At 45.7% G+C, this 13,155-nt stretch overlaps 1 protein-coding gene across 1 annotated transcript; it reads right to left on the bottom strand.

The window, feature by feature from the left end:
- Positions 1-6,659: 6,659 nt before the first annotated feature.
- Positions 6,660-12,541, bottom strand: EPCAM (epithelial cell adhesion molecule). Its single transcript, XM_074926520.1, has 9 exons — positions 12,386-12,541; positions 11,832-11,936; positions 10,948-11,188; positions 10,585-10,650; positions 9,334-9,397; positions 8,853-8,954; positions 8,496-8,690; positions 8,087-8,128; positions 6,660-7,401 (listed from the first exon to the last, which is right to left on the bottom strand). Exons 1-9 carry the CDS (start codon positions 12,456-12,458, stop codon positions 7,360-7,362), a joined length of 930 nt encoding a protein of 309 aa, XP_074782621.1. The 5' UTR covers positions 12,459-12,541; the 3' UTR covers positions 6,660-7,359.
- Positions 12,542-13,155: the final 614 nt, after the last annotated feature.

The following is a 13,155-nucleotide window of genomic DNA, read 5'->3' as shown; positions in this document are numbered from 1 at the left end:
ACAGCCTCCGCGCGCGCGCGCGCGCACCGACCGGCCCGCCCGCGGCGTACACGCTCCAGCGGCGGCACCCAATCGCCGCCGGGCCTGCGCTGTGCGTCACGCCCGCCCCGCCCCTTACACGGCGCGCCACGGCGCGTGACCTCTCGCGTTGCGGGCTGGGCCTTTCCGCGCGCCGTACGCTGTCATGGCAACGGCGGGGCGGGGCCGGGGGGGGCCGCTGCTGCCCCCTGCTTGCCGGCGGGCCCCGGCGCCGCTCGCCGCTCGCAGCCGATGGTCGCCGGTGAGGAGGGCAGAGCCTGTGGGCAGCGGGAAGCACAGCCCTGCGCGGAGAGCGGCCCCCCGGGCTGCCCCCCGCCCGCAGGGGTTCCCCGGGGGCGCAGCGCCAGCTCTCGGTGCTGCCCGAACCTCAGCTCTGCCCCCACGCCATGATCATAGTTGTATGCGTACAGCTCCCTGGGGAAGGCGGGGCGCGCAGGCCTCGTTCACACAGGCAACGCGGTCATCAGAGGTCTTCCCGGCAGGGGAAGGGAGCCCCAGGCAGCCATGCTGCGGTGGTCGCTGCACTTAACGCCACGGGGAGGAGAGTGTGCGGCGTGCACCCGGCAGCAGGGAGGGCCGCCGGGCCCGGCGTGCCGAGGAGCTTCACAGCCTGCCAGAAGGCAAACGCTGGAACGCAGCCTCAGTACAGGCCTGTCGCCCTGCTCGGACTGCCAGGAGGCAGAAGACTGGGGGGTAACGGGCCCTCCTATGATTACAGAGGGAATGGTGTCCAGACACCTCATGTGCTCCCTCGGGCAAAGAGAAAACAGCTCTCATCCTCCTTACAAAGGGGTGGTGGTGGTGATGGTGTCACTCCTCCCAGGCAGCACAAGGAACAACATGGCAAATGGCTAAAAAAACCCAAGAGCTGATCCCTGATCCCCATTTACACACTGGGGTCACCCAGCTCAGGGACAGAAAGGACAGGCTGCCCTGCAGTGCTCAGAAGGATCCTGAGCCCTTGTTACAGGGTGGTCCCCATGCTCAGACTGCCTCAGTTTTTTGATTAGTGGTTTTTCCTTTCACTGCCTGAAGCATTTATCATTTTTTGTTTCCTAAGCATTTTTCATTTTTTTTTTCCTTCTGCTGTAAAGATGCAAAGGAATAGAAACAGCATAACAGTATAGCTGACAATCTTGCATTTAGTGATTATTGTTTAAGTATAATGGGAAATCCCAGATCTCATCTGCTAAATCAAGTCATCTTGGGAGCTTCTCTTGTCTCATGCCATTTTTCTTTTTTCCAGTCAGTTGTAAATCATGATTCTTGTACCCCAGTTCAGCTGCCTGCACCCTATCACCTACAGACAAAACACATCTTAGATTTTACATGCCTTAGCATTTCTTACATGAATGCTTATCCCTTCTTCTGGTTTGTGTACCTTGCTGCTTCAGAACATCCCCTTGTCTGCATCCCATTGCTCTCTCTCTTACCTCAGCTTTTCCAACATTATCTCCCACCTTTGCCTTGTTCCTCCTGGCCCACCCCTGTTTCCAGCTATGGAAAGCTTTTGGGATCTCTTTCCCTAGATTTCTCGCCTGTCTTCTGTCTTCTTTCCACTCAGTGAATCAATGTGCTCATCTTTAATATTTCTTGGTCACAATAGGTACTTCCCAAAAGGCCCTCAGAAGCCCACATAAGGACTGTTTAAGGTTTTTGCACTAAACTATCCTTTTACCACTAAGGCCACCCTGATAACCTCTGTTTGAAGGCCGTGCCATGTGCTGGCTGTCCCTCCACAGGGAATGTTTTGGTGTCCCACCTATGCCCTATTCCTGCCCAGTGTCACCTTGGGCTGCCTGTCCCCACCTCAGCCTTCCCCACCCAAACCCCAGTCCTGTACCCCTGAGGTAACACATCTTTTCCAGAAAAGGCCTTCAGAGCCCTTTTGCAAACACACTTGCTGAAGGACCACAGGTAGTTCTCGTGGATAAGAGAAAGTCCAATCTGCCTTCATTTGACTTAGGAAGGATGAAGCAAAGCATAAGGTCATTTAGTTGCCAAAAATCTTCCTCTTGCCTCCATAACAGTTGTAAAAATATCAACAGGGCAGTTGGACGTATTTTCAGTATGAATAAGTGTACTTTTTCTAACCTTATTTTCGGAAGTGGCTAAACTATCTGGTCTGATACTTCCCTCCACCAAAAGTCTTTGCTTATGGCAGTACTCACATAGGAAAATCCAGCCTAAATAATTGTCCTTTAGCAAATGCATGACCTTTGAAGGCACTCATAATGTCAGGCAACCTTGCCAAGAGGTGATAATACCAGGTGAGCCCAAAATACACATTATGAATAGCTGGGAGGGCTTGTCTTTGTACACACCAATGACTACAGATAAGACAAAGGATAGGAAAGGAAAAAAGTGTCCTGTACAAACAGCTACAGCAGAGGTGGGCTCCAGGGACCTCATTACCACCTTCAAAAGAAATAAAATAAGGTCTGCTGAGCTGTAATCGCTGCATGTTGTAGTGCTTCCTTCTCTCTCCTCGGGGCTGGTTACACCTCTTCACTCAGCAGTTTGCTCAAGGCAGCTCTACTGAGCTGCAGGCTCCCATTTACAGAAAGCCACCACCTAAAACAGCCACTAATGCTCTTAACGTGGTGTCCACAGCCCACAAAAAATGTTTATGTTGTGATATCTCTTGTACAAAATACCACAGGATCGATCTCCTTTTCTCTGAGCTTCTGCCGTTTTCTTTGCCCCATCTGTTCTTCCAGGGCGGCTCGGTGTGCTGACTGATCCAGACAGGCCCCGCCAACATGGGGACCAGCTCCCAGTTGCCAGGCTTGGTTGCTTCACCATGTCCTTGCTAACAAGAGCACTTCTGGCTGTCTCCCTTGCCTACCGGGAGTGTCTGGAATGAAAAGATGGCTGTAATTGCTACACACATGGCAGACGGGAAATGGATGCTAATCTAGACTTTAATTAATTTTGTTGTCTTTTTATGCATAACTAGCATACACAGAAAAGTTGCAACGGCTTTTCAGTTAAGAAAATGGTGTCCTTTAGCCACTCTACAGGGAAAAAAAGAAAAAAATCCTTTTTCACCAGAGTTCACTTAGCATTCAAGTGTGATCAGTGGCAGCTCTAACACTTTTGGGGGATGCCCCCAGAAAATTTTGCATTAGACTGGTCTGTGTTTATAATGCAGCAGAGACTTAAGATAATATTAACAAGATAAGAATATTTAGATAATGTAAGTCTGAAATCAGAAAATGGGGCTATTGGCTTGTAAAGGACCTTTTAACTTTCTTGTATGCACTTTTTTCACTCAGATCAATTTGGCGCAGCCATGCTTTACTTCTGAATGCACAAGGATTGTGCTGTTAGGTTAGAGAAAAAACACTTCTTACCTGTATCAAGTTTTTATATGCTATGATATGGGGAAATGTTGTCTCTAACATTACACACCACCTCCTTTTTATCCACCACCCTTGCATACGCCATTGCATGTCACTGCTAAGACAAGGAGGAAAAAGATTTCATAAATTATAGATTTCATAAAATAAAGATAATTTCATTAAATAAATTTCATAAAATTCTGCAGGGATGGGCCCAACTATCCCTAACATACAAGTCACGCCTATAGCGTGCCTGACTGCCCATATGCCCAGCGATGGACCTTTGTAATTAATATGAGACCACAGCCTCTCCTGGGAGTTGCTAAAATTCAGTAACTAGCAATTGTAAACTTAGGGCAGCAGAGCTGCAGGTATTTTTAGATTCCTAGAATATTTTTCGGGTTATTTCAAGCAGTCTGTAATCCAAAGTCACTGTATATTATGGCAAAGTCCGGCAAGTAAAGATATAAAAACACATGGTTCATAAACAATATTATTTCTCTTACTGAACTTACTATGATTGTTCGGGAGCGTAATGAGCATGCCAGTGTCAACAGACCCTATGAATGCAACACTCCAACTTTTCATTTTGTAGTTTTGGGGAAACTACGCTTAGGGATTACTTAGATCTTTGGAAGAAAGCTTTATAGAGTTTTTTGGTCATGCCTTCTCATATGCATTAGTTGCATATCCTTTTCTAAAAGGTCTCTCACGTTTGCATAAACATTTATTACTGCTGAGCAAAATTAACTCATAACTCATAAGGAATTAATAGATTTCCACTTGCCTATACAAACACTATTTTTCCACGTTGTACACAGGCATCAAGATAAATATTACTAGGGTTACTTGTAGTTTATGTTGATCCTTTCTCTGTAAAAAATATTCAGTCTCAAATTATTTAATCTTCAGTCTGCCCTTCATATCCTTTATCACAATTGACATTACACTACATTAAAAGAGAACATGGTATCGCAACTTTAAGTAGAACTTTAGATTTAAAAAACATGTTCCTTCACTGAAGGCAGTTAATGAATAGGCAAATGGAAGCATTACCTTGTTAAAAATTCATGCAGTGACTAATACTCTTTTATTAAGTTCTGTTGGTTTGTTTCTTTTACAGGAAACTTGTTTTTTAACTTTGCTGAATACTTTCAAAGTATTAAAATAAAGAACACTTAGTATTTTGCTATCTAATACCATATTATTTTTCAACAGCAATCATTTTTGCCAGTAGTTCAAATCTGCTCTATATATGAGAAGAAACATCACATATGTACGTGGAAAGTTGACACTATCTCATAGTGTTTGGTTTTGGGCTGGTTTTTTTTTTTTCAGTACATTAGTCTTCTCTAGCTATAAAAAAACCCTATAAAACACAATAAAGCTGCAGGAGGCTGATACACTAGTTTCTCAACTCTTGTCCCCCTCATCTTTTTCCTTTTCCCCATAAATACACACTTTTATGCAGCTGCACAAGTGCGGTTTTTAGTAAACAAAACCAAAACCCTATAAAAATCAATTAAACTACTTAGAAAAGAAAACTTAGGGGAAAAAACTATTATTGACCACCATTTTGAGAGCTGAGCATCATGTTTGTACCATAGTAATTGAGTTTAGAAAAAGTACAATCCCTTCAAGTTGTGGATTTAGTTAAACTGTCTTCTATTTTTTAATTAATTTCTGTAAATTCTGTAGTTTCCTAGCTCCTTGGCTAGTTTCAGTCAAATTTGACAAAGGGATGAGACGGCATTAGAGACACTAAACTTGTGCAAGTATCTAACATGAAAAGTTCCATTAGGTAAAAAAATTGAAAAGTATCTAAATGCCTTCCTCTACTGTGTGGAAAGTAGGGAGAAAATGACGTTCAAACAAATCGACTGGGACAAGGTCCAGGCCACACAGCAGGTACGTACCAGCCGGTCAAGTCAGCACATGTGTAGCTCCAGCCCAGCCACTGCACACAACACCTCTTTCATAAGGTATGAAATGGAGATGGGGAGGGTAGGAAGAGGAGGAGGAGAGGAAACAATAGCACTGTGATCCTGGGGGGAAGAAAGTAATGGCAAAGATACCACATTGCAGATGTTTAAGAAAGTAAAGGATATGAAGAGTGAAGAATTGAGGAAGACAGTAATACACAACTCAGCAGAAGACAAGCTTCCTGAAAACTAGGCCTTGTTTAACAGCTTACAGAATTGTATGAAATTCAGTATACCTCAGCAGACTGCTGCATACCTGGGGAGAAAGGGAGTGGCATATATTGGCAGAGGGAGAGACTGCCCTACAGAAGTTGTCACTGACAGATACACCTGAAAAGGCTGCAAAGCACTCCAGTGAATTCCCCACTTCAGGATTTTTGTGCTTAACAAGAACAGAAACTTGTCAGTGCAAATAGATGTGTATGTCTCCGCCTCTCAAAGCTTACTAAATTTCTCTTGTCTACAGAACCTGGGTGCTGTAGCAGCTCAGCACACACACAGCCCCCTCAGGTTGTAGCACTAGATGCTGGAAGATCCAAATGAACAGTCACAGCCTACTACATTTCAACATGCAACACATGCATGTCAGCTACCACCTCATTCAAAGGCAGAAGGGTACTGGGTGACCTCTGTCATCAGAGGTACATTCAATGCAGACCATTAACTTCCCTGTTGCACATAGCAGACACATACAAGCTCTCTAATGGACTATGTTTCACATTCAATTTTATTAACACCATATGTAGGATATCCTCTCACTTAAATGTTTATCCCACTTCGCCTGTTTTAGGCAGGTGGGTCAAAACAAACACTACATTAGTAATAAGATTTGTCAGTTCCTTATCTTGTATCTCATTATTTCTTTGGCAACAGGAGTTACAGCATTTCCTTTATAAAATCAGGTAGTCTGTCCAGCATATACATATTTACTTGCTAGCCAATATACATTACATAGGTTACTGACTGCCAAAGCAAGCTCTTTTAACCAAAGCTCTGGGAGGTAGAGTACCTAAGTTTCATCAACCACTGTAGGTCACGGTAAAACAGCAGGAACAGATTCTCCCCACGCAACACCTTTGCAATGGATAGTTATGTAAATCATGGTAATAGCGCAATAGCTCTTCCCCAGCTCCGCAGATGTCAAGGCTACCCACCCCCAAACCTGCACCAGATGTTCTAGATTAGAGGCTTGTTGTATTATAAATACTTACCTAGCATTCGAAAGAGCAGTCTACGCATTCCTGAAATTACTACATTCACAGCATATTTTTTTATACAAACAATCCATATTTTATTTTACTCCTGTTGCACATTAAGAGGGGAAAATAGGATAAAGCATACTTTTCACAGCTTTAAGAAAAAATACCATGCTATTGAGATACAAACTCAATACAAACTTCGTTAGAGTTCTAGAATATTTTCACCTACATCAAGGTTGGTGTTTTAAGGAAATACTACACTGCTGAATCTTTAAGCACAGTAGCTTAGCAGATCTTCATCATTTCAACATGGAAGAAGTAGAAGCCCGTTTCAAAGTTTTATTAATTCAAGTCATAAAAAAAGTTACAGCAACTTCAAATATGTACAGACAGCCATAAAACATCATGTTCAGTTATACAGGAGACAGTCTCGTTAAAACATGGCTACAAAAATCATTACTTTCAATAAACGTCCCACAAGGGTAAAAAACATTTAAACATGTATGCTCCAAAACCCTAGTAACAGCAGTTGTCAACTCATTTAATCACAATAAAAAAAAAAAAAAAATCAGAGAGCAATAGTTAAGTTTGACTTGAGTAAGATGGAGCGTTTAAGATTCAACTCTCAACAAATAGTAAAAATAGTAGCATGGTTACCAGTCTTGGCTGTTATTAACAATCATTAGTGAGCACAATTGCCTCTCTTTCAGGAGGAATCTTTTAAGAGTTAAGATCCATGCCTCCAATGTTTCCATTATGTTTGTTTGAATCTTATTCTGTATTCAGCGGATTTAGTTATGCATTCAGTCCTCTATGCATTTCATTCATTTCCTTTACCTGGAGGGAAGGAAAGAGAGGGAGATCAACATTTGTGCTACTTCTCAACAAGAAACCCAAGTGGTCAATAGGGCTTAACAATCCAAATTTTCATTAGCAAAGGGATTTGATGTAACACTAACAGAATCAAACATGCCAAGTCTAACTGTAACACTTCAGCTTTTCTTTTTAAAAAAAAACCCAACACAGCACTCTGGGGTGTGTGCAGGAAGCACTTTCTTATTTAGCTACAACACCCTTTGGATTCCTTTACAAAAAGTTCTACACTTAGGGTGAAGCACCATGCACTAGTACCATTTGTTACTCTTCCACTGGAAAGCAGCTCTTCAATAGAAACTGCAAAGCTCCATGCAAATACCTCAAGTAGAGGTCTTCATGACAGAACAAGACTCTCAGTATTTCCTGTGGATTGTATAGCTCTTGCTATAGATATGTAAAAATAGCACTTGCTGGCAGCACCTCCTCCCACTCCTGGGAAATGCAGCAGATCACCAGTTGCCTTTGAAACTAGTGCAGGAAAAGCATGGTGAACTACACAGATGTGAAAGCTAGTTAGTGAATTTCAATACTTTCGGATTCCTTGAACACATACGAAGCACTCAAATCAAGTTTTTAACCTACAGCAAATTTACAAGTTCCTGCATTCTGGCCAACCCCCTCCCACACATACACAGAAATGAATTACCTCTGCTTTCACGTACTTCCCTTTTCTCCTCCTTGTGAAGACCTGCAAGAGGACAGAATAATTGTGAATTTTTATTTAAGTCTTGACCTTACATATTGTGACTGTAAAACTCCAAACTCGAAGTGGTCCCTTCCCCATCCTTACAAAGTGAGGTACTCAAGAGGCTGCCTATCACTCTCAACCACTTTAAACCAGGAGGCAAGACAGGTCCTTTCTTCGCCTCGATTTCTCTTAATACTTTCATTTTCCATGCAACACCCTTCAAGTCGTAAGCTGAACAGTGACAGTATGACAGTTTTTTCCCACCTCCCAAATCTCAGAAGACTATTTCTATCAGAGTCCAATTAGCCTGGCATGTTATTTGCCAAATTAGTTACCCATTCTGCTTCGAAGCTTTTTTAGAACTTACCAGAACAACAATGGCAGCAACTATTGCTACTATTACTACTACAATGACAGCAATGAGGCCGGGAGTCAGAGACTTCATGGAAAACTCAGGTGCTATTTCATCAACATAGTAGACCACTGTATTTTCAAACCTCAGCACTTCATTATCAATGCTGATGTTTAGCATGTTATTATGAAAGATGGAGTCACCTTTTACCTAAGAACAGACAGGAGAAAGAGAGACTTACTATTTCATGTCATAATAGGCATTCATCTAGGCACTGCAATAATTCATCTTGCTTTAGCCAGTACACAGTAAGACTACTGAATGCAATGTACATACTTATGTCTTTGGCAGACCTACCCACAACACACTTACATCTTTTTCAAAGTAGTAGGCCACATCAGCTATATCCACATCTCCAGAAGATTTGTCTGAGGAATTCTGCTTCAAATCAATAGTAATGTAAGGTTTTTCGTACTGCAAAAAATGTAGTATGGTATATTAAGAAGGGTCTAGTTTAAATCCAACTATCAAATACACAGCAAAATATTATGATCCAACTTGTGAACTCACATTCCCAATCAAGTTTATGTACTTGTTCTCAAGTCAACTGTTTACAATACAATTCAATTTTTAGTGAAGCAAAGTAAGAATTCTTCTACAGACTGAGGAGAGCAGTATGTAATTCCTCAGTATTTCAGTTCAGGTACAGCTATTTGCTAGCTGCTCAATGTCACTATTTTGAGAACTTCTAATAAGATCCATGCTATACTGCATTAGTCAAACAAGAGTGTTAAAAAGTTATCCACAGGAAAATAAAATTCCAATACTTTATTAAAAATTATGTGCCTCTTACCACAACACCAGTTACATAGCGTCCATCGAGCATGTAACGATTGGTAATTGTATCCTTGAAGAACCTGTAAGGGTATTAAAGCCATAGTTGTTAAAAACAGTGCCATTTTACACATCTGTTTTCAGAAGCGGGGAGACATATAATTGGGTATTTTTCCTGCAGTCTCTCTGTGGCAGGTTGTCCCTAGCTGACAGCTAAACCCTCACTTAGTCTCTCACTCACTTCCCCCTAGCAACATTAGGAGAATAATCAGAAGGGTAAAAGGAAAAAACCCTCACGGGCCAAGATAAAAACAGTCTAGTAAGTGAAAGGGTTGGGTGGGGGAAATAACCCCAAAGGATGCAAAAGTAATCACTCACCACTAGCAGACTGATGCCCAGCCAATCTCTGAGCAATGGCTACTCAGGAAAAACTTCACCCGAGATCCATCGCTAAGTGTGACATTATAGAACATGGGATATCTCTTCGGTCAATTCAGGGCAGCTGTCTCTGCCACATCCCCTTCCCAACTTCTTGCCCACTCCCAACCTACTCACTGGGGCAGCAGAGTGAGAGAATCTGAGAAAGCCTCAACGCTAAGCAACTATGCCATGTTTTACCAACAGTTAAACCACTGGTGACTCATCGACACCATTGTGGTCCCCAGTCTAAAGCCATACCAACTGCTACCATCCCAACCACACACAGTACAATCCCATTACTCAATTATGCCAGAGCTCTGTTAATTCCTAACAGTGAAGATGAACTTACTGAAGTCTGAACAGTTTTGAGAGTACAGAAAAGGAGGTAGAGTAGCAGCTTTTGTTCCAGTGTGTGTGTGTGGGGGAAATAATCTAATAGCTACAAGCACGTATTTCTTCTTATATGACTTCTGACAGAGAGAAGTAGGATTTTATTCTACCCAAAAAAATAGCTAAACTCTCATTTTTCTCCTGCTGCTTCTATGCAGTCCCTCTGCCATCTCTGTTAGTTTACTTTTTTGGCAGCTTCACCTTTCTACCTTCCATTTACTTCAGTATATTGACTTGATTAAAAAAAAGTAGCGATCAATTTAAATGTAAGTGAATCTTATTACCAGTTAATTTATTTCCAATAAAAATTAAAGTAATTCTATGAAGGATCTGGAGATCACTTCTGAGGTCTTACAAATGAATTCACAGATTTGACAATGCTTTTCAACAACTGTTTAGAGATACACTAGATATCTAGTAGTGCATGTGGACACTGTTGCGACATCTTACTATCACTTACTTCTTTAAAGATTCGGTGTTCAGAGGAGAATTTCTTTCAGCATGTTTCAATTCAATGATGATCCACCTGAAGCAGTAAGGCAAGTATATTGAATATTCTTAAAGCACATACACATAGTAATGCATACTAAAAATCTAACCCCATGGGAAAAAAACCCATCAGTGAGAGGAAAAATAAACCCCCCTCCAAACCCCTTACACACCTCCTGGTTTCTGAAGGAAAAAAAAAAAAGCATTAATCAAGCATTTATTGCTCCATCTTCATTCATCCCCAGTGCATCATTCACAGAGATAAATCCTCTACCATGCAGAACCTAATACAGGAACGTTTTCACATCACAGCACACCCTGTTGAAAGACTTACGTCGTTCTGACTAACTGATTGCACTTCAAGTCTTCGTCATGCTTGTCGGTTCTTCTAACACCAGCCGTATTCACACACCAACAGGTAGTTCCATTGCACTGCTTCGCCTTGAAAACACCAGTATTTTCACACTCGGGATCATAAAGGCCATCAGTATCTACAAATGCATCTTTTGGTTTCTCACGACGACCTGACTTCGAGCTTGTCACTTCTGCTTTCATCAACAGGCATTTTGAAGTCACTAGAAATAACCAGAAAGTCACGTCATGCAGCATCGGACCATGCACATTCAAAAGAGAGCTTTTAAGTCTATAAAAACAAAAGGTTACATCAGAAGCAACTAGACTTAAAGCCCTTACAAGGAAGAACGGGTGCCTAACATGTAGGTGGTGCAGGAAGTCAACACAACTGGGATAGTCAGCTTCCCAAGGCAAATGCGTAAGAAGTTCGGCCACCTTCCATTTCTTACAGTGGGAGAATCATTTATAGCTTAGCTGAGCCTGAACCAAGAGTAAGATCCCGAAACAATGATCTTTCACTTCCAGATTTGTAAGAAAGTCATATGTGCTCACAAGGAAGCTAAAAATTGATCGGGGAGAAATCCTTGCCAGTAGAGACCGAATATTAAGGAGGATGGAGGAGTCTGCATCAGTAAGCCTATGCACATCCACACAAGTTGCAGAGGAGGAATCCTAAACGCTTATCTTCCACCGCCAGTTGACATGGAAGACTACAAAGGTTTCCCTCCTTGGCTACCATTATTTGCTAGGAAGCCACTGGCCGCTTTCACACGCTCCTTTGAGTTTAGCCGGCACTTTTCCTGCTGCCCCGTAGCAGGCAGCGCACCCCGGTAACGCCGCAGCCGACACGCGGGCTTTACTCACAAGTTTCGCAGTTGACAGACACGCGGGATCCCACCGAGTCGCACCAGCAGACGCCGTTGACCATCTTGCAGTTGATGACACGCTTGTTCTTCTCGCAGATGCAGGCTGGAAGAGAAGCGCGGCTGTGAGCGCGGCGGCCGTCGGGCACCGCGGGGCACCGCCGCCCGCAGCTCCACGGGCGGGGAGGAGACAAAGCCGCCCCTGACCGCCCGGAGCCGACTTCCCACCTCGCCACTCGCCCGCCCTTCCCCGGAGAAGGTGAGAACCTCCCTCGAGCGTTCGGGCTCCCCGCGGGCTGCCGGGCCGGGGGCCGAAGCGCGGCGGGCGGGCGGACGCCCCGGCCCCCTCCTCACCCTCCCTCCCGCCCGCGGCCCCGCGCCCCCGGCGGAGAGGGGGCGCCATTTTGTGTCGGGGCACGGAGCGAGGCGCCCACCGGGGCGGCTTCGCGGGTGGCGGAGGGCGAGGGGGGGCCGCGGGAGGGGTCACGGGGAGGGGGGGGGCGGCGTGCGGTTAGGAGGGGAGCGCGGGGAGGGTAGAGGGGTGCGGGCACTCACGGCTCTGCTGAGCGCAGGCGGCGGCACAGAGCAGCAGCAGCAACAGGAGCGCTGCCCTGCAGAGCGGATCCATGGCTGGGGCCGACGGCGGGGCGCGGAGAGGCCGGAGAAAAGTCCTCGGAGGCGCGGGTCGGAGGAGAAGGAGCGGTGCGTGCGCGGCGGCGAGCCGAAGTGAGCCGCTCGACAGGTTCCGCAGGTGTTGGTGGCTGCGCCGCGCCCTCCCGGCTCCGGTTACACCTGGGACGCGCAGGGGGTGGCGGCGGCGGCTCCTCCTCCCGGGCCAGCCGGGCGCGCTGTGTAACCACCCCCTCCCCCCTCTCCTGGGCGAAACTGGATGGGGCAGGGCGGGCCCGCGCTCCCCTCCCGGCCCAAATACAGCCTCTTCTGCAGGGCTGGGGGGGCCGGAGGTGCCCCGAGGGGCCCCGAGGTGCGGTCCGCCCCGGGAAAGGGGCTGTGAAACCGCCCCACCCGCGCTGGACGGGCGGCGGGACGGGGGCGTCGTCGGGTAGCCGGGGGGCGGCGGCGGCCGCCGCCGTGGAGAAACTGTTAGTCACGGGGGGAACCTCCCGGGCGTGTTTGCACGGTGACACACGGGCCGGGGGAGCAAAGGCGGCTCCTCTCCCGGCTCGGGGCTTCCCGCCCCCGGCGCTGACCTTCAGAGGGCCGGGGCGGCGGGAAGGCCTCCCCGGGGGCGGCCGGCCCTGAAGCCTCTCTCAGGCCTGGCCCTGCGGCCGCAGGGCCCTGCGCCTCCTTTCCCGCAGGAGAGAAGG

This window comes from Athene noctua, chromosome 1 (genome assembly GCF_965140245.1).
Source record: "Athene noctua chromosome 1, bAthNoc1.hap1.1, whole genome shotgun sequence".
Lineage (NCBI taxonomy): Eukaryota > Metazoa > Chordata > Aves > Strigiformes > Strigidae > Athene > Athene noctua.
Note: the sequence above shows the minus strand (reverse complement) of the source record. Positions and strands in the feature narration are given on the sequence as shown.